The 20727-nt window shown below is 37.7% G+C and overlaps 1 protein-coding gene across 1 annotated transcript in view; it reads left to right on the top strand.

The window, feature by feature from the left end:
* FNIP2 (folliculin interacting protein 2) overlaps positions 1–20727 on the top strand; it is a gene marked incomplete at both ends in the record, with an annotated part of 46871 nt that overhangs the window by 11803 nt on the left and 14341 nt on the right. The window contains 8 exons of the mRNA XM_080630895.1: positions 9498–9624; positions 13018–13152; positions 14138–14238; positions 14321–14392; positions 15063–15163; positions 15316–15405; positions 16572–16643; positions 17249–17378. Coding sequence (XP_080487021.1) covers positions 9498–9624; positions 13018–13152; positions 14138–14238; positions 14321–14392; positions 15063–15163; positions 15316–15405; positions 16572–16643; positions 17249–17378 — 828 coding nt within the window. The remainder of the gene's footprint in view (positions 1–9497; positions 9625–13017; positions 13153–14137; positions 14239–14320; positions 14393–15062; positions 15164–15315; positions 15406–16571; positions 16644–17248; positions 17379–20727) is intronic.

Raw genomic sequence — 20727 nt, 5'->3', positions numbered from 1 at the left:
GTTATTGCTCAGAATTCTTCAGAAGTGCAACGTGTAGTTCTTCCTTCTGTTCAAGGGAAGGTGACGAAAAGCAGAGGCAGTAAAGCTGGTAGGATAAAAGATTTCTATTCATCTCACTTTCTGGCAGAGGCAGTTCTCAGACGTGCCTTGGCAGCGTCTGTGTTTAGTAGCTGTGCTCCTGGACGCTGGCCCAGTCACATGGCGCCGCTAGAGCAAGTGACATGGGAATGATGCATTAGAGCTGAGGCCCGGCGTTGCTGCCAAAGGAGGTGGGGTGGCCCTGCTGGCCAGGCGGCCTGCGCCCAGGCGCTTAGCAGAGATGCTGGACCGAGCACCGTATCTGCTGCCGTTTGGCTCAGCCTGTTTGGCTGCAGTGGAAGCTGGAAGTTGGTTACAGGAGATGCCTTTAAAAAGATAAACAGGGAAAAAAAAAAAAAAACAAACCCGCAAACACCAAACCCTGAAGAGAGTTAAATTAATAAGTAAATCTTCAGTTCTTTGACATTATAAAGATTGGTACTATGAGACAATTTCTGCAAAATATTTTACTTCATTTAGATGAGTTGAGCTCTCCTGGCTGTTAGAAGCTGTGGGGGTTCAGGGGGAAAGTGAGCTGTAAGGGGAAAAGTTGATTGAGACTAAACAAGGCTCTCTGTACTGAGGAAAGTATGAGGTGGTGGTTCTGGGGTACTAACATTATTGCATACTTCACCTTTCTTTTTTCGAAGTCCTAGTTTAACAAAAATAAACACACTTTTCTTAATGGTAGAAACAAATATATGCCATTTTTTGTGCAGTTACTAGTCTTGAGCTATTCTCATTGCTAATGAGGAATTCAATTTCTGGGGCTAGCAACTGAGAGCACTGTCTTTGTGCTGTTTATGGTACTACTTCAAACACTTTTTTTTTAAACACTGTTTTGCATTATCACTGAGACACTGTGTGAAACCAGCTCCCAAAATTCTGACTTGTAGATAAGGTTGGATTCATTGTTCATTGGCTTATGAAAGTTGGCTGAGTTGTGAAACACTGGTTTAATAGGTTGTTCTTGATGTTTGAGGAAAGCTGATGTGTGCAATTTAAAGGTGACTTTAACTTGTATAGATCTGTTAATTTGTCTCTCTCAGGTGCATGCGGTTTTTGTGGTCATTTTTTTGTGCATGTGTGTAGTGGTATTGCTTTCTAGCAACAAAGAGGATGAAAAAAAGCTTCCAACCTTGCAAAAATCCAGTATATTTTCCTTCCCTAAGCAGGGAGTTTGTGGAATTCTAACTTTTCAGTGTACAAAAGTATCCAACATTGTTTTGCTTGTCATACAGGAACGTACAGAATTATCTTAAAAAAAAAAAAAAAGATTACTTTTTTCGGTGATCTGATATACATAACTTTATTTTACTTTGTCAGAACTCTTTCAGAAAAACTGGATTGAGAGAAGTGCTGCAAATAACATGTTCCTTCACTTGTTGCGTGACTAATCTGCAATGTATCCCGCCTAACTTGTGTGAAACTAGTAACTATGTATCATGCTTGAACAAGGTGGTTCATCTGAGGTTAATAGTTCTTTGCCATATTAGGACTACTTTAAACAATTGTGGAAAAAGAATGTGGGGTGGCATCAGCACAGCTCTTCCATATCCAAGGTTTTACGAAGAGGAGCAGTGCAGGTTAAACACTTCAAACTGGGACGGAGGAAGGGAACCCACATCTTCTACATAAGATATTCAACAAACTAAAGAGGGAAATTTGTCATTAAGCTATCCAAAATAGATTCCACTTCACCTTTAAACATGCGTTTTGGCACTGATTCTGAATGTCTGGGTTGAAGGCATTTTTTTGCGTATCAGTTTTGCTAAGTGTGTTTTGCGAAAACAAATGCTCATTGAAACAGCAGGTATGATTCAAACTTTCTGTCTTCCTATGCTTCTCTAGCCTTCTTCTAAAAGCTGTTTGGAAAATAAAACCATACAGGGGGCTCTGGAAGTATTCTGTTAGATGTGAAAACAGTGCTTTATTGGACAGCTGTAACTTATACAGAAAACTAGTCTTAATTAGGTAACTCCATCATATATATTTCCTCTTTCCTCCACCCCACATTTTCTTCCTGAAGTATTACCTTGAGTTGAAATAATTCCAGCAATTTTCTTGCAGTGGAAATGAAGGACAGGAAATGACCTACAAACAAGAGCAGGTGACATGCTGTCACATAGCCTAGAAAAAGTGATTGAACTCTGCTTCCCAGAGGATTGTATCTGGACAGCAGGACACTTTCTTCCATTTTCTGTATTACCTACTTCTTGGACTCAAGGTGTTTGGGGTGTTTTCTGTGTGTAGGTGCACAGTTGCTTGTTGTTGTTGTTTTCTTGTTTGTTTGTTTTCCAGAATCTGCTTTGTGGATTTTCAGTGGTAATTCCCCAGGCATTTTGGGATTTATAGTATTCTACAGATGACTTCATCTACAGATGAGGCAGTGTTGTGAAACACGTCTATTTAGTGAGTTTACAGGAGTTCCCAGTCCTAGTATATTATGTGAATCCCATATTGTGGTCATTTAACTGAATGTTTCAGGATTTTGTTTTGGTGGCTTCTGGGATATTTTTTCTGTCTGGGGAAAAGACAGGACTAAGTAAAGGCTATCAATTGCTGATCTTAGTCGTAAGTGTAGGAACCTGGCCATCAGCTATGTGTTTCATTTGCACTTCAAAAGTGACCGGGAACACTGATGTTTAAAGTAGTTCTCCTCAGTGAGGTGAAGGGTAGGAGTCACCCTCTCCTAGATCGTTTGGATAACTTGAGAACAGGCCAAAGCTTTTCACTTGTTTCCCTTGCTTGTGGGGAGGAGTGATTGTGATCTAGTACTTGTCATTACTCTTGGAATTGAAATTGAGCTTTTTTTATTGTTATTATTCCTGTGGGCTTCCCTTTGCAACCTAACCTTGCTCTAGTTTTCTGCTTGACTTTTGTCCAGTGTTTAGAGGTTGGGGTTTACTGAGATTACAAAATCTTTTTAAGAAAGGTGCTGTGCCATTTAGCAGGTAGCACGTAGCACTAGGTTTTGAAATCTTACTGTGTTTTCTAACTCTACTGCTCTATTTCTGGGTGACCATTAGCAAAGTTATTTTCCCTTTTTAATCTGGAAGGGAAGTAGCGCTATGGCTGTCATATTAAAATGTCTAGAATTTTACTGGTGAGGGGGAAGCTGTGTAAAACATGAATTATGAGCAGACATGTATGCATAACTTTTTTTTTAAAGGAGGGATGGGAAGAGGACTTTGTTCTGCAGTGGAATTACCCAAGCCTGAACAAAACATCAACTTACTTCATTCTATTTAAAACCTTATATTTTCTTGGTCAGGAATATTTTATTAGATGTTTTTGTCATCGGTACTGCCATTAAATTGTTTTAATAAGCGCATGACCATAAATTCTCATCAACCAACTTGATGTCTGTGACAGACTTCTTTTGGTTGTTGTTTTCTCTTCTACTTAAAAAAAAAAAAATACTTCTCCAAATAGTAGCTTCAAGTTCTCGGCCAAGTGTAAATACTGTTTGTCCTTAAAAGTAAAAGCATTACAGCGCAGGGTACCTAGAGTGCTTCTTGGTGTTCGCCATTTCTTTAAACTGATAACCATATGGCGATGATGGCAGATGCTTATTTACTCCTAAGCTATATGAGGTTGCTAGGGGTTGTCAGATGACACTTGCTCACATGAGGGCCATTAACAGGGTGTTGTAGCCAGTGTTAGAACAACCTTGCAACTAAGGGCGAGTCACTGCAAAAGCAACTATGCTCTTTTTTTTTTTTTTTTTTTTTTTTTTTTTTAAGGAGGCCATATGGCTCAGTCTTGTGACTACATAATTGGCAGCTACCTAAATCACATACCAGGAAACAAACATAGTTAAAGTCAATATTAGCTGTTGTATCTGCTACAGCTTTGAGCCAGGCTTGGTAGGAAAAACCCTAACAGCAGCAAGAGCAAGTCTACGGTGGCTTCTGAAACTTGAAAGTCATGTCTACTCCTCTGTCTGGAATAATCACGGCAGTACGTTAGCTACAGCTGTCTTTCCACATTAATGGCTTATAGAATATCTGAAGATCTCTTTGCCTTTTTTTCTCCTAACAGGAATTGCAGCAGACTGTGTTCCTGTATAGGGAAGAAAGCCGATGGTAAATTACCATTGTTAATGGTTGATCTATAGTAAAGAAATCTGCTTGAGCCTGTGTCTCTTCAGTGGATATTTAGTTTCTTTGAGGGACCTTTACAAGAAGATTTGTAGCAAAAGAAAATGTGTGGGGGTACACCAAAAGCTACAAATGGCACAGGGGGGCAAATAGAAAAAGCAAGAAACAACAGCGATGTACCACTTGGAAATAATCTCTCTTGTACCAATTTGGATGAAAGGATTAGAAAATCTTTGAGAGACCGAAGTGTCAGCTGTGTGAGCAAAGTGACTAGATTGCTGCAAAACAGGTATGCATGTGACTTTTTCGATATATATAATTTTTGACAGAGAATAGATGTTTTTAGTTGATATTAGATTTATGATCATGTGCCTGAAAGACTATTTTGTAAATAATTGGTAAAGTTCTGTTAGAAGCTTATTTTTGATTGCGATGGTGACTGCAACTCCAGAAAGTTTCCACTGTTGTTTGAAACTCAGTTTGTGTTCCTGACTCTGATATATAAGATTTATGTATATGCAAACTGAGGCTTGAAGGATAATTGCTTTTCAGTTAAGGCTTCTCTTGCTAGCTTTCTAATTGGTTTCTCTTATTTTTTTGCCACCTCCTGTGTTAGTGGGTCAAGTAATAACAGTGCACAGAGCAGACAGGAGAGAATGCTGTGAAGTGGGGGACAAAATATACTTGTAAATCAAACATTACATTAAAGTAATCTGGAGTATGAGTAGTGTTTCTTTGACTTCTGTGACATTTTTTTCATATGTGTAACAGCATATCTCCAATGTCCGAGTGTCTGCTGCTACGTAACTGTGTTGAAAATGCGGTTCAGGGCAGCTTTTTTCCAAATTCAAACACCCAGGGGTGTTAGAATTAATATTCTACATTCAGGATTCCTGATCTAAGAAGCAAAAGAATATAGACAGATATCTAAGGATATAGATATGTTTAATTTTTTTCTTTATTTCTCTAGATGTTGAAATGAGGTAGTGAGTGGTTAGTAATTTTCAAACGTGTTTTAAGGTCAGATGAAGTAGGTTTTGAATATAAATTAATAGGTCACCCTTCAGTTATTGCATGCCTGCTGATTATTATAAAGGTGAACCAGAAGCTTCTTTTGTAAAGATCAGGATTTGGAGATCTATATTAACTGAAAATACTGATTCAGGGCAGAATAAGGCAAATGTTTTGTGACTTTTTACCACAAATAAATGACTCGCTTCCCCCTAGGTAAGAGAGATCTCCTTGCGTCTGTCTCGTAACTGTAATGGAAAAAAATGCTGAACAAGTCAAAGGAAAGTAGCTTATGTGCCATTTAAAAGGAAATAAAGCATACCTAAGCTTAATATGAAATCCAGAGAGAAAACTTGGGGTATCTGTAAGCTATTCTGGACTTGTGGCTTTCTTTAAATAAATAAAAATATGTAATAATAAAAAATTTATCCATACTGTTTTAGTATCCTTACACCTGGTTTTCCTGTTGTATGAACGTAGACAGCTTGATTTTACTTATTTTGATTTGATGATTGTTCAGTTCTAGCATCTTCCATGTGCAGGAAAGATCCAGTCTGAAGGTGAGGTTAGATAAGCTGAGCTGGGCAAACAGACTGCTGATGCAGAAGGGAGTAATTGCATTGCCACCTCTTTCTTTTCTTTCTGGCATCATGCCGTTGTCCTTTTTCCCCTTCTGCTGGCCTTGGCCTTTCCAATCCTTCTTGAACTGGCTTCCGTTAGGGAGTCAGTTCAGCGTACTGAGCAGGCAGAAAATTGACTTGAGGACAAGAAAACTCAATTAACATTCTAACTAGCCTCAATACTTATTTGGAATGCATAAGGAATGTTTTCTTTGTGCCCTTTTCTAAAGGTATATAGCTCCACGGATGAAGTGAGTTAGTGTAACTCATGCTGCCACCAAGAGGTGGAGGCTCCATTGCCTTCTACTTCCCTCCTTTGTCCAGCTATATTTCTGATCTACATCAATGTGCTGGGACAGACTTCTGCTGCAGCAGAATTTGGTTAGTTTACAGAAGAGTCCAACAATTACTAGAGCAGATGTGCAACAGGAAGGGTCACATGGTTACAAGAAGGAGGGAAAGCATGTGTGGGGTTCTTGTTTCTGTGGTCAAATAAGAAAACATTATGTTTGGTCAAAATAGCCACATTTAATCTGAAATATGAACATCTGCACAAGCTCATATTAATTTGAGCTAATTTTTAAGAATATGAAGGACTTGGCATTGCTAAATAAGCAAGAAGCTGATATGGAGATAAGTAACGGTTTAGGGTTTTGTTTTTTATGAATGTGAAAATAGAGCTGATCAATGAAGTCAGTGTCCTGTCCGTATTCTCCAGCACTGCTTCTAGGAGGTAATACCACTCTCCCTATTTTGGGTGCTGTATGTTGTGTAAGCTGGCTTAAATATTAAAGGATGTAAGTACTGTGAGTAGTGCCCATCGGCTTTTGTGGCAGGGAAAAACATCCCAGTCATCTGACTAGTCTTGGGCCTTGTGCTAGATTCCATGTGGAAGTAATGGGACTATAGGCTTATATGGCGGTATGAATTGCCTATAGGTATACCTGATCTTATCAAATGAGGTTTTAGTACGATGGATCTCTTCTGTAAGGACTGCTGAAAGAGCTGCATATGTGTTCTGGGTAATTCAGAGCCTGAAAAGAAAGACTTAATTAAAGCATGTTTGATATTTCGTTAGTACTGTAGGAAGCATTATCTGAAGTTATTTCCCTAGATTTGGTCTATTAGTCACACAAAGCTTTTTATGATAGATTTATGTAACTTCTCTAGCTTGTTGCCGTCTGGTACTAGAATCTGTTTGAAGTTCTGAAAGATTACAGCAGTCTTTAATTCTAGCATGCTGTGTGGGAAAGGCATCTCAGCAGGTTACAATGAATTCTACTTCAGTGTTTGTTTTAACAGGTGAACTGGATTTTATACAGAGGTTGGCACCACATGAGCAACATGAAACTTGCTTTAGTATAGAATGTGGCAGTTCACCTGTTTGTAACGAAACTTAAATTTATGCAACACAAGTACTGAGCATGCTTTTAGCATCGTGGGCAGATGCAGGGCTGAATTGTCTCAGTCTGTGCCTGAAATGAGTCTTTCTCAGTTTAGGTTTGCAGTCCTGTGGTTTGAACTACAGATCTTGCTGTGCTAGTCCTGGAGATAAATAAGGCTTAGCTCTTGAATGCAATTTAAGTTGAGGCTGTAGAGACTTACCTTTTCTTTGTTGTTAAAAGGAGTGAAGACCTGTGACCTTTTTAAGAAAGCAGCATAGTTACTTCAGGTATTGTCTCTTGTAGAAAGTGTGTAATTAAATAGATAGCTGTATAACTGAAGAGGGATCAGTATCTGGTGCTGAAGAGCATCAGATTCATGCGACAGACTAGAACAAAATCTATTGATGGCTCTGACTTCTCTTGCATTCTGTATAACTGCATTTTGTAAGAGCTTTGCACAGGCAGTGGGCTGAGAAGCTAGTAACAGACTCTTTAAAACAGATGGTGTAGTTGCAGCTCTCTGTATATGCGAGGTGTGTAGGATCTTTGTTGGGCAACTATCAACAATGGTATCAGGTCTGATCTCATGCAGGTTAACTTAAGACTGTGGCTCCCTTTGAAAGGGAAGACTTGAAAAGAAATCTGCCTGGCACTCCTAGAATTTTGGAGGTAACGTGCTACACATCAACAAGTTTCCTCACTGTTGATGGCAAAACAGCCTTTAGCATCGTTCCACGATATGGCTTTGATGTGTACTGAACCCTTGTATATTATGCACAGAGTATACTTGTATCAGAGTACTTTATAATAGAGATTGTTATCTAGCTTGTTCTGTCCCAAGGTATTTAAAAATAGAATAGAACCTTCTGGCTTGATGAGGTCTTACAGCTTTGAAAAAAAGGTGCCAAATTTAGGCTTATTTTTCTTTCTGGCTATGTAGAAGGAAGGGTTGATGTCTGAATGCATGATGTAGCACAAAGAAGAAAAAAAGCTGGCTTTACTTATCATTATTTTAAATTTACAAGTCTCTTAAGTGTGCTCTTAAAGCAGTTGCCCATGGTTACCTTACTGACTCTAGCAGGAGTTTATGGTGTTTACCTTCCCATTGATTTATGGCTATTAACAGAGCATGGAATAAGAGAAATAGCTTCAGAAATTCTTGTCTTTCAGCTGTATAGAGTTTTCATGCTCTTCCCTCAATTCTCTACCTGCCTTCTCTGTAGGGTATAGTTTGGGAAAATTCCAAAATTAAACATCCTTTTGGTTGGGACATCAGTGTGGCCTTGACTGAAGTCTCTTAGGCTATTTGTTCAGCCAACAACTATTAATAACAGTTGTACTCTCACCCCCTAGATGTGGTCCATTCAGGTCAGGGATGAGGCAGTATGACTGAGCACCAGTGCTGTGTGGCGCTGCTTTGTGCAGTAGTAGGTTTCTTCCATTCATTCCAACTTCTCAGCTATATATCATGAAAAGCATATTCTATAGCTGAACCTGAAGGGCCAGGCAAGCCTCCATGCTCTAATGTGCAGTCTGACTCCCTTTGAAATCAGGAAATAAAGTCTCTTGCCATTACAGCAGTGATCAGGTCTGCCTCTCAGCCTCCTGCAGTAATGCAGGGAAGCAAGTTTTGTGCCATGGTGTATATCTGAGGAATGAGGAGGTTCCAGCTTGAGAGAGTTGGCTTGCTTCAGATTGCATCTCAGTGATATCTTGGCTTCACTTATTAATGAGTTTAGTCATAGATTACCGAGGCTTGATCTGTAATTATGATTGCTCTGTGAACCCTAAAACATCCCTAAAAGAAACCTAGAAGAGGAAAAATAATGGAACAACAGAAACCTTGTCTTTTGGTTACAAGAATTAAACTTTGGAAGATAGTAACTTAAACTGACAGGAATAGATCAAAAGGAATTTGTCTTATGTTGTTCAGATGACAGAAGGATGAGGGAGGGTGTAAGCCTTGAGCTTGTGAAAGGCTGTAGTAAAGAGGACAGTAATCCGTTGTTCTTCATTGCCACTGAGCTAATTGCACAAAATAGTACACCTGCCTTGCAATGAGGATGCTCCAGATTTTGAAGAAAGGTTGAATAAAAACTGGTCTGGCTGTGCCTGTCTATGTATCAGTGACACTGGGCTGAGATGCTCCTTTGACTTCATTTTTGGTTGGAGTTCTGTGATTACAGTCTGATTCTTGCAAAGGCTAAGTAAAAGATGTATTTGTTGAATACCTTTTGTTCACTTAAAATTGTGTGCTTGCTTTGCAGGCTTATTTAATATCTTGTGTTTATAACCTGCAGCTGGTCCACTTCAGAGTTTGACTTGAATGAAATCCGCCTGATAGTTTACCAAGACTGTGAGAGGAGAGGCAGACAGGTTTTATTTGATTCCAAAGCAGTCCGCAAAATTGATGAGGCTGTCATTCAGGTATGAAATGCTAATTTTTCATTTGTTCTACTGCTCTTTTCTTTCCCTTCCCAGAAGCAGGAATTTTAATATGACAATATGAACTTCTTAATCTTACTTGTGATCTTTCACTTGATGTCAATTCTGCGATAGCTGCAACCGGAGTGTGTTAGATTCCAAAAAGCCTTTGAACACATATTTGGTATTTATAATACAAATATGGTGTTAAAACTTAGATCTGATTCGCTTTCAAGCAAATCAATCTGTGCACCTCTAAACTGAGTATTTCCTTAGCCTTTTTATGTCACCTAGGATTGCTTTTTTTGTTGTTAGCCCTGGTTGTGCAGTCTCATTGTTCAAGTGATGCTCATCATATCTCTAAGTATGCTTGCCTTCCTTTGGTGGTTTGATTATTAAAGTTATTAGCTTTTTGTGAATTCAAATAATTTCACTTTGGCTAACCATGCTGTAATGTGTAAGACTGATGCATGGCAATATATGGCCATGTGAGTTTTGGTGATATATGTAGAAGCAAGAGTAGATGCTGTCAAGATGCAGATTCTTTGTGCTGTACTTAGTTGATTTTAAGACAAGTAAAACATTGGTATTTTCTGTTTTGTGGTTACTTTGTTGGTTTTTGTTTTCTACTAGCTCTTTGTTTATCTTTTACATTGAATTATTTTGATTTGTTTGGTTGGTTGTTTTGAAACCTTTGTACAAGCAGCAACTTCAGCCTGTCAGACTAGCATGGTTTATTGTAGAATCACTAGCTACATGCAAATAACTGTGACTTGTAGAAATTCTTTATGAAGCTGCTTAAAACCCAGCAATCTCTATTTCAGTCACAGTGCAAATATGCCATTGTGCTAAATCCGTAAGATTGAGCATCATCAGCTGATGACTGTTCATCTGCTTAAGAGGGTAAATGGGTCAGAGTGGTCTGTTAATCTTGCTCCCACTCTCCTCCCCCTCCACCCCAAATCAGGGGTGTTTTGTATCTTAAAGTTGGTTTAAAACGTGACATGTGGGGAAGAAATATATTTCTGGCTTCATTTAAATATTCAAATTATTTCTCTTGCTTGAATACGTTAGAAGTTAATGACAAAATGTTCTATCAGTAACTCTATGCAACACTAACATAGAACCTTCCTCATAACACATGATAAGGGCTATAATATCTTTTCTAGCTAGACAGTAATCTAGGTGCTCATTTAAAACAGCCAAAGCACTTTGAAAAGCATGCAAACATATAGGTGTTGCAGGTGATCTTGAATGTTGGCTATTTGTCTGGTATGTTATCAAACGGCAAGCCTAAGACTAGATTCATTTAAATTTAAGTCAAGGTTGGTCACAAGCTCAGTCCTGTTAAAAGAATGTGTGTATGTATGTGTATATTGTGCATTTATCCATTTTAGTGGTGGACTTGGCAGCCCTGGGGTTACGGTTGGGTTTTATGATCTTGGAGGTCTTCTCCAACCTAGCTGATTCTATGATTTTCCTGGAATACAGTAAAGCTTATTCACATTGAATATTTAAGTAGATTGTTTGGCTTTAGAGTAAGCTTACTTTGGGGAGCTAACAGGTCTGTATTCCGTTTAACCATACATTTGTTTAATATACTACATTTCTTTTCAGTGTTTTTGATCTAATCTCCATTTCTTTCTGTAGATAGTGTATGTTAGACCACTTTTTTTAGGCATTTTTTGTCAATAGCTCATTAAACATGTGACTACTGACACTGCTGCATTTCTAAACCCCTAATGACAGTCACATTGGGATTAGATAAGCAATAGCACATGAATACTATTCCAGGAAAAAAATGCACAAAAGGAGTGCAAATATAAGATAAAATATAGACGTCAGGATTTTACTTTTTTAACATGCTAGTAGGCTTATTTTTAAATGGGTAAAGGAGCTTGACTTGTTTATATCTCATTTTTAAAAAAATGGCTGATCATCTATTCTACTTTTCTTGGCTTGCTCTTCCTCTTTTTCTTCTGCATCTTGTTGTTTTTTTTTTTTTTTTTTTTTTTTTTTTGCTCATTCATTTCGTCATCTTGTCATCATGACTTAGTATTCTAAAACCAACTGTTTATTGTGCTGTAGTGTTCATCTTAAAAATCAGTCTTGTGGAATATTGGATTTTACTTTTATTTCCATTTAATTTCCTGTGATCGTTCCTTTTGTATCTTGCTGAGCCAAAATGCATAATGTAAATTTAGCTATTGAGCTTTTTACTAGCAGCTAGTTTATTACTATTTCTTTTACCTGCTTGCTTGCTTTCTTTTCTGTAAGCTGTCTACATGTACCTTGTTAACATTTGAAAAAAATGTTTTTGATCTCTGCTGATGCATGTTCCTGTTGAATTGAATCTATGCTGGTACAAAATGAGACTTAGAAAAATACATTTCATTTTGACGTGCAGCAAGTGAATGAATGTTTACATTAATACATGTGAAATATATGTTAACTCAGGGATTTTGAATTTCTTAAGCTTAAGTGTGAGAGGGAAGCTTTCTAAGACTTTCTAAGCAGTTTCCATTGCTGCAAGGTTATAGTTTTGCTCCCTTCATATAAATAATTTCAAGAGCTTGTGATAAGTGTGTTAAAAATAATGTGGTGCTTTTAACAGGCATCTAATGGACATTTAAATTGAAAAGAAAAAAAAACAGCTGTCAAAGGAAACAAACTCTCATTGGGTTTTGTTCAACAGAACTGTTAAGCAAACTCCAGTATCTTATGAAACATGTACAAATAGCATTAATATAATTAGTATTTTTCTGAGACTTCCTTTACACCTTTCTGTTGTTAAAGCAACATCTTAAGACTGACTTGGGAGTAAGCTTGAGGTAAAGTCAGCTGGATTTAAGCATTTGCTTACCTATTTTCTTCTTTAAACAAAGGTTTAACAAATAGACTTAATAACCAGGTACTTGTACCAAATGATGCTTTGTTCACCCCTTGTTTGTGCTTGCTGTTCTTCTGTTTCAGAAATTTGTTAATCACTTGAGCAGCAAAAGTTACATGCAATTTCAGTGATTAGTTGTGCAAATGATTACAGAAATCAGTTTGTAAGCTCGGATTTTGTTCACATAAACTTTGGCGAATGTTAACACAGAGGGACTCATAATAATTAGGAATGGTCTTCCAGTGGAACTTTGACCAATAACTCTGTGTGTGGCACTATGAAAACTTGTCTGACAATACAAATATGAGAGTAGTTCTGCACTTTCTCTGATGCTGGCCTTTTAAAAAACATCTTCTAAATCTGATACATATTTTTTGAACCCAATAAGAGTATCTCTTATTTCTGTTGCTTACCTGTAGTTGAAGAAAAATCTTGCTATGCTATGTTTAGAGGGGGGGGTTCTCATGTTTGCTTTGTTTTCACCATATTGCTCTGTTTTGACACAGAAAATGGTAGAGGATGCTTCTGTAAAGACTTCTGCCAGGAACTGCCAAGCAAGCAATGGGAACAACAGTATTTCTTCCCATAGTCCCTCTATAAACTGTATGCACAGTATCAAAGAACAGATACCGAAGTATCAGGTAATGTTCATTACTTTTCTTGCTTGTATTTATCCATTTTTACTGAAGAAGGTTGTATTTAAAAGCCTTAACTTACATGCATTGGATGACTAGTTTTATTTCTGGTGCATTACAATTTAATCTGAACTTTGTGATATCTGCCCTGTCTTTAAGTTGTTGTAGGCTAAGAACGTGTGGGTATGTCTTACCCTTTTGGTCTCTCTTGGTCTTATCTTTGAAAGAGTTACAAAAGATATTTAATAGCATTATTATTTGTGAAGGTCATAACAAGCACTATACTATTCTTTGTTCTTGGTTTGAAAGATTTCTATCTATGCTTCAGGTCAGTTCTAAAGAACGTGTTGAATGTGGTATATTAAGAGACCCTTAGATTGTGTTACTAGAACATGAAATCAAGAGAACTGTTTTTCAGGTACTCTGGCTGTTTCTCAGTAAAAGCATAAACATTTCATCTAGGAAAATATTTGCTATTGCTGATCAGTCTTTGAAACAAAATTTAAAAAAAAAGTCTGATTATTCTTAGAAACACAGTCCTCACTAGTTTCTAATCAAAAATGTTTCCAAGAAACTTTCTGCAAGGGCAGGGTAGGAGAACTTACTCACTTGAATAAGGTCAGTTTAATGCTTGGGCATCCAGATCACATGATGTAAGTCCTATGGACACCTCTAGGTTTCATCGAACACTGTATATGGGAACATTGCTATTTCTTTGGAAATGCAATAGATCTTTATTCCTTTTTTTTTGCCTTTGGAGGTCCCCCTGCAGACAAGAGTAACAATGCCTATCTAGTGAGCAGAACAGAGTACATCTTCCATCTGTACTTGCTTGTACTTGTGCTGTGTTAAAACCAGATAGGATCTTGGTCTACATGGAGAAGCAGAGCTTATTTGTATTCTTTATTCAAAATGTAGCACTAAGACACTATATTAAATAGTATGCCAACTTATTATTGACTTTGCTCTTCCCATCTTCTTGTCTGTGTAGTACACCAGACCAGCCTCTGATGTCAACATGCTGGGAGAAATGATGTTTGGCTCAGTGGCAATGAGTTACAAAGGCTCCACCTTGAAAATTCACTACATACGGTGAGTGTCCTTTTCTGTGATGCACTCTCTTGTCAGGCACTTGGAATTGATGACTCACTGAAAAGACTGTTTATCCTTTCAGCTCTCCCCCACAGCTGATGATAAGTAAAGTCTTCTCAGCCAGGGTAGGAAGCTTCAGTGGAAGCAACAATAAGTAAGAACTTTATTTATATCTTTTTTTCAATTCCCTATCCAATGCAATTGGCTTTTATTTTTTATCCTTTTGTAGCCCTTCTGTCACTGCTTCTAAATTTGACTCAAATGAAGTGGAAAAGTCTAGTAAAAAATGTGAAATGGAGGTTGTGGAGAAGGATTCTCTTGGTAGATCCCAGCAAGGCCACACAAGTTTAAAAACATAAATCTCTGAGTTTCTGCTTCTTTATTTGCCCAGGACATGCAATAAACTTCAGATGTTAGGTGCTATGGACAGTCAAAGCCTCTTATCTCTTCCTGCTGCCCTAAGGGTGAAAAAGGGGTATATGCTGAGAAATCTTTATGTCCCTGTAAACCACTTCTGTTTCCTTCAGCAGTGAAGATACACTGTTTCTCATCTGTTCTATTTTTACTTGTCCCAAAACTGAGCAAATTGAATAATCTGAATCCCAAGGTGTGAGGTAGAGAAACTTCCAGTAAATCAAAGGGCAGTCTATACAGAAAATAAATGTCTGTTTCCTTACAGTTTCAGAAAAACTTACTTGAGTTTGATTGTAAAGGTAATCTTCAGCCCTCTTTTTTTTTCCATAAAATGAGCCTAATTGTCAAGCTAATAGTAATGCATATCGGTCACATTCTTAAGGAATACTGACTTTATTCACACTTTTTAGCTTACAAGATAGCTTTGAATACATCAACCAAGATCCTGGCCTGGGAAAGCTGAGCTCGAATCAGAATGGTTTGGGAACCTGTCGCAGTGGAAGTAACTTAGGTAAATATTTCCAGGTTCTGTGTCTTTCTGACAGCATGAGGCCATCTGTTCATTCAGTTTGTTTCTTTTCCTGTGCATCACCTTCTTGTTTGTGTGTCTTTATTTTAAACTTTTTTGCATTGCGTTTTCTCTGCGTTGCTTTTGTTTCCTAGGTGTGTTACAGCTGTGTAGCAGCAAACTGCTGCAGGGTGTGTCTGAAGGAGGTCCCCTCCGGCTCATCCGCAGTGCTTCTTTCTTTGCAGGTTTGTGTGGAATGCCAGCCACAGTGTGACCCATCCATATGCACACACAAATCCAGCTCCTTTTGAATCTTTGCAGGACATACATAACCACTCTATAGAAACAGAAGGGGCTAAAATACTGACAACAGATATATCTGGCTTATATGTAAAAATCCTTCTTGCCCAAAAGAGCTAAATTAATTACTTTTTGCTAGTATTTATTTTCTAATTCATGTGTTTCATTTTAAAGGTATTATAGTCCAGTGCTTTTAATAATAAATGAGCCCTTATGTTTGTTAGAGAGCTTATGTTTCCTGGCTTATAGCTGGTTTCTTGCTAGTGTGCAGGTGTCTTGCTGGTGTACAGCTTTTTCTTCTCTTACCTCTTGCTGCTATTTTTTAATTTGATGGCAGACATTCAGAATTAATTCTTGAGCTCTTGGGAGGCTTTAAGATTTGGGGTTTTTTTTGTTTGTTTGTTTTCTTTTAATAATACCTGTTTCTCTAATTATCAAAACTTTTGATGTAGCTTAAAGTCTTCTTTTACAGGCATACTGATGACCCATGCAGGTGGGTAGATCTTAGGCCTAATTAGTTCTGGTAATTGCAAAAATGTGAACTGGAATACCAGTGCAGTTTCTTTGTGAATCTTGCATGCTCCTCAATTTGAGTGGCTCTGAACTGCTAACGCTTCAATGTAATACAGCATAGGCTAAATGTTTCTCACTGTGAGGCTTTGAATAATAAATCTCTGCTTGGGGAGTGAATCAGAAGCTTAATGGACCTCATATGTGACTATTTCATTATGATGTTAACCTGTATAAAATTAGTCTTGTGCACAGAAAAGAATGACAACAGTGACAGGGTGGGGGGAGGAGGTACCACCAGCCTTCATTTTCAAAGCACATACGATTTCTGCTGATGTAGACTGTGTTCACATTCTTAAGCTTATTAGAGATGTTTTACAGATTGGGGCAAATAGCCAGCTTCCTCCAGTAACATAGTACTCAGTATGGGAATACTGTTTGCTGCCATCTCTGCTCACACCATATTGCTTATTTAGGGTGACTGTACAGGATGTAACTTTGCTGCTTTATGACCTTTAAACGTAAACATTATTTTAAAATGCTGACAAATAGTATGATGAGTTTTGTAATATTTTCTATTGATCTGATCTGTTTGTTTTAGCACACAGCACGCCTGTTGATATGCCTAGCAGAGGACAAAATGAGGACAGAGACAGTGGCATTGCTCGGTCAGGTATCTGCTGTCTGACTTGTTTGCCTGCTTTTGCAATTAATGTTAAAATTTTTCAGTGTAGTGATTCACCTGAAATATAGGCACCTTATGACCCACAAATCCAAAATATTTTGGATCTGTTAGGTGGTTTTCCTTCTGCTTTTCCCTAAGCCTTGATGTGAGAATATTTGTAGTGATGTTTCTTTGTTTATAGCAATTATTTTCTGGGTTTTCAATCGATTTATATTATGGAGAAAGAACTGACTCAAGCCTTTACTAAAGCAAGGAAAGAGGTGTTTTTTTTGCACTGAATAGGAAAAGGAGGCCAGGAGATCTGTCTACTGTCATTGGAGGTCCACACATCTTATGACAGAATGCTTTTAATGAGAATAGGATGACTTAATATATGCTAGCAGGGAATATCTCTGACTAAGAAAAGAGTATCTTCAGGCAGCAAGATTTACTTAAAATATTTGTCTTTCCTGTTGAAAATGAGTTATGTGAGGAAGATCAGCAAGCAAGAGCATTATTTTAGGCAAATTGTTCCCAGTTAGAGTATAAAGAAAAATATTTAACCAACACTCTTTGTAATTCAGTATATGTGGGGTTTCTTGCTTTCTTGATAGCATCTCTGAGCAGTCTTCTGGTCACTCCTTTTCCATCTCCAAGCTCTTCATCATCATCTTCTAGCAGCTACCAACGTCGCTGGCTCCGCAGTCAGACAACCAGTTTAGAGAATGGAATTATTCCAAGATGGTGAGTGCAACACCTTTCTTCTTACACCAGCTGTTTAGCAGTATTTTAAGCTAAGTAGAGCTTAAGCCTCTTTTTCTTTAGAAGTACAAATCCTGTTATTAAATGCTCTCAATTCAGTCTAAGTTCTGTGTGTGTTACATAAGATTGCCAATATAAAGATAGATCAAGTTCTGACTGCATAAGAACTACAAGGCCTTATTTAAAATATACTTATTTTTATTGAGCATATAGGCTGTGTCTGAAGCCACATTCTGAAAAGTAAATTAAAAGTAAATAATTTCTGAAGAAGCAGAGCATCCTGTTGAAATGAAAGGTACTGTAACAGTACTGCTGCAGTAATTACATTATACTATGATGAAGTCTGACTAGTGAGCGGTTACTGAAATTTTTGAGTAATAGCCCATGACAGCTCTCTTGGCTGGTACAGGATGTTCCTCATGTGACTTCTGCCAAAACAGGAAGGAAAAAAAAGCAGTGATCAAAAAGCTTGGCTATTATTTTGGAGTTTTATTAGCTTTTGTAGCTCAGTGGCATAACAAAGCATGGAATGCAGCAGATCTTTCATAGCTAGTAAGCAAATTCTTCTCTTGACAGTTATGAAATACAAATGCTTCTTGATTATCTGCTCATATGTACTCATCCACCTGCACACAAAGACAGCATGGAATTAATGCAGAGCTACAAGAAATTCCTGCTGTTTGGTCTCTTTCCCTCATCGCTGTTTTCAGTTAAGTGAAGCTTAAAAGCTGCCAGTTAAAATATGTGGTCAGTAAAAAGAAAACCAAAACCTTTCTAAAAAGACTTCTTTCCCTAGTGTCTGTACTCAAAGCTTTTTCCTGGATATTCCTACAGAATCATTTTTAACATTAAGAATAATGCAGTGGTGCAAATGTAGCAGTCATGCTTCCTAAATCATGCTTGCAGTTGAGAATAAGCTAGTAAGTAAGCATTTTGCTTTCAGTAAATTGAAGTAATTTTTAATCTAGTTTCCTAAAGAAATAAGGCTGAGAGCAGTGCAAAAATTAAAACATTTAGGGCAAATAAGATAATTTCAGCCCAGTTCAAGAAGCAGCCGAAGTTTCACAAACAGAAATTTCCTCAGAGTGCTACTAAAATAACAAATACTTAAGTGGAAAGTAGCCTTTTTGGGCTGCTGCTTCACTGTAAGGAGTAGGTTGTTTTTCCTCCACATTGGAGAATGTATGCTGGGGAAAGATATTAGAAAGGGGACATTATTATTTCCACTATCTAGAACTACTCTTTAATTGTAATTCTTTCTAAGCCAAAGTAGATACTTGTTTTCTGATTACTTGCTAGAAAAAGAGTAGGCTTTTGGCTGAATACTTCAGTGACAGCAGAGTTTGTACTTCAGTTTGTACAGCCAAGATTCTACAGTCTGTGGCTTATATTTTAGGCCAATAGCTCAAAGAAAATGATCTGTCTAGCTGGAACTTCATGTAGTCAATTGGCAGGCAAGACAGATTAGCAGCTTTGTTGAAAAGGCTTCTCTCACAGACCTAAATTCTTCAATTTCTGTTCCTGGGAAGCAGTATAAAAGCTTGTGATGTTTCTTAGATGCTGACTGACCATCCTTTCCCAACTTCCTTGGGAATTTGTGTTTCTGCATGCAAGTTCCTGAAGTTCAAATGAGGTTATGTTTTTGTCTTGAACTCTGGTTTCCCACAAACTTTTTTCTACTGGGTTTTATTGTGTGTGTGTTTTCCTGTATTCCTGAACTCATACCTCTATGATGAGAAACTTTTGAATGTTTAACTTTGTCAAACCAATTATACTGTAAACCACTTATTTTTAGAATGAACTTAGAATGAATGCTTAGCATTCTGGCTTTCCTCTTGTTAATTGCTTCATAGTGGTCTATAAATGCCACAGGCTCCATTTCAAGATAATTCTAATATGAAAAGCCTTCAAGCTTTTAATTACCACTCACTGATACTGCAGTCTTAACTTACAAAGAAACTCCAAACCTAAGCTATTTCTATATAAGCTGCTGCTCTGAATGTCTCCATTTATGTTCTAATGGTTTCCTTGTCTGTTCTTACCCTTTTTCCCCTATAATTTCCCAGTGGATTAAAAGACATTATTCATTCAGGTTCCTTCCAAAAGACATTTTGATCATACTGTTTTACTTATTGAGGTATATACTTTTTTAGAGACTTTTTTTTTCAGTGAAATTGATCAAGGAACTTTAAGCAAGAAAAAGTAATAGCTCTGTAAATCCAGCAACATCAATATTGAGCACGGCAGTGGAAGTATTTGTGGAGGAGGACAATGAGGGAGTTGCCACCTTTTTGTGTAATAGCAGAAAAACTTATGCTGGGCTAACACTTGTGGATATCATTCAAATCAGTTGCCTGTGTAAAGGAGTAGCTTAGAATTTTGATCAGGTTGCTGCAGAACTTGTCTGAGTCTCGAAAATCTAAAAGGATGGGTATTACGCAGCCTCCTTGGTCCATTGACCATTTTTTACCCCTTTGGCATCATCTGCAAACTCACTGAAGGTCTGTTTTGATCCACATGCCAGGCTGATAACCAAGAAGTTGAGCAATATTGATCCCTGTATCAACCCATGTGTGATATTGAAAAGTGGCATAACTGTTGAAAGAGATGTGGCAGAACCATCAAGTGGATAAACAGAACCTGGGGAAATAATAATGGTTGTAAAACAGCCACTGTTTGGTTTTTTGGGTGGGTTTGGGGTGGTTTTTTAGCTGAGAACATTTCATTTTAAACTGAAGTATATGTAACTTTCAGCTAGTCACACATGTATTTGTAGGCGTTAAGTTTGTGTTTTCACAGTAATTACTAAGTGGTGACATTTAGTCTTCTGTTAAAATAGAAAATTTTATTTTGCATGGTTAAGTGTCTTAAAACATCCATTTTAAGATGCTGGAGCAGCGTAGGTAGCATGTTTCCCAACTTTGCTAATGAAGAGCAGTATAGGTTGAAGAGCAGTATAGGTTGAAGAGCAGTATAGGTTGAAGAGCAGTATAGGTTGAAGAGCAGTATAGGTTGAAGAGCAGTATAGGTTGAAGAGCAGTATAGGTTGAAGAGCAGTATAGGTTGAAGAGCAGTATAGGTTGAAGAGCAGTATAGGTTGAAGAGCAGTATAGGTTGAAGAGCAGTATAGGTTGAAGAGCAGTATAGGTTGAAGAGCAGTATAGGTTGAAGAGCAGTATAGGTTGAAGAGCAGTATAGGTTGAAGAGCAGTATAGGTTGAAGAGCAGTATAGGTTGAAGAGCAGTATAGGTTGAAGAGCAGTATAGGTTGAAGAGCAGTATAGGTTGAAGAGCATCATAGGCAGGAGGTTGAGTGCTGGGTGCAGTTCAGA

The sequence above is a fragment of the Psittacula echo genome, assembly GCF_963264785.1.
Source record: "Psittacula echo genome assembly, chromosome: 1".
Lineage (NCBI taxonomy): Eukaryota > Metazoa > Chordata > Aves > Psittaciformes > Psittacidae > Psittacula > Psittacula echo.
Note: the sequence above shows the minus strand (reverse complement) of the source record. Positions and strands in the feature narration are given on the sequence as shown.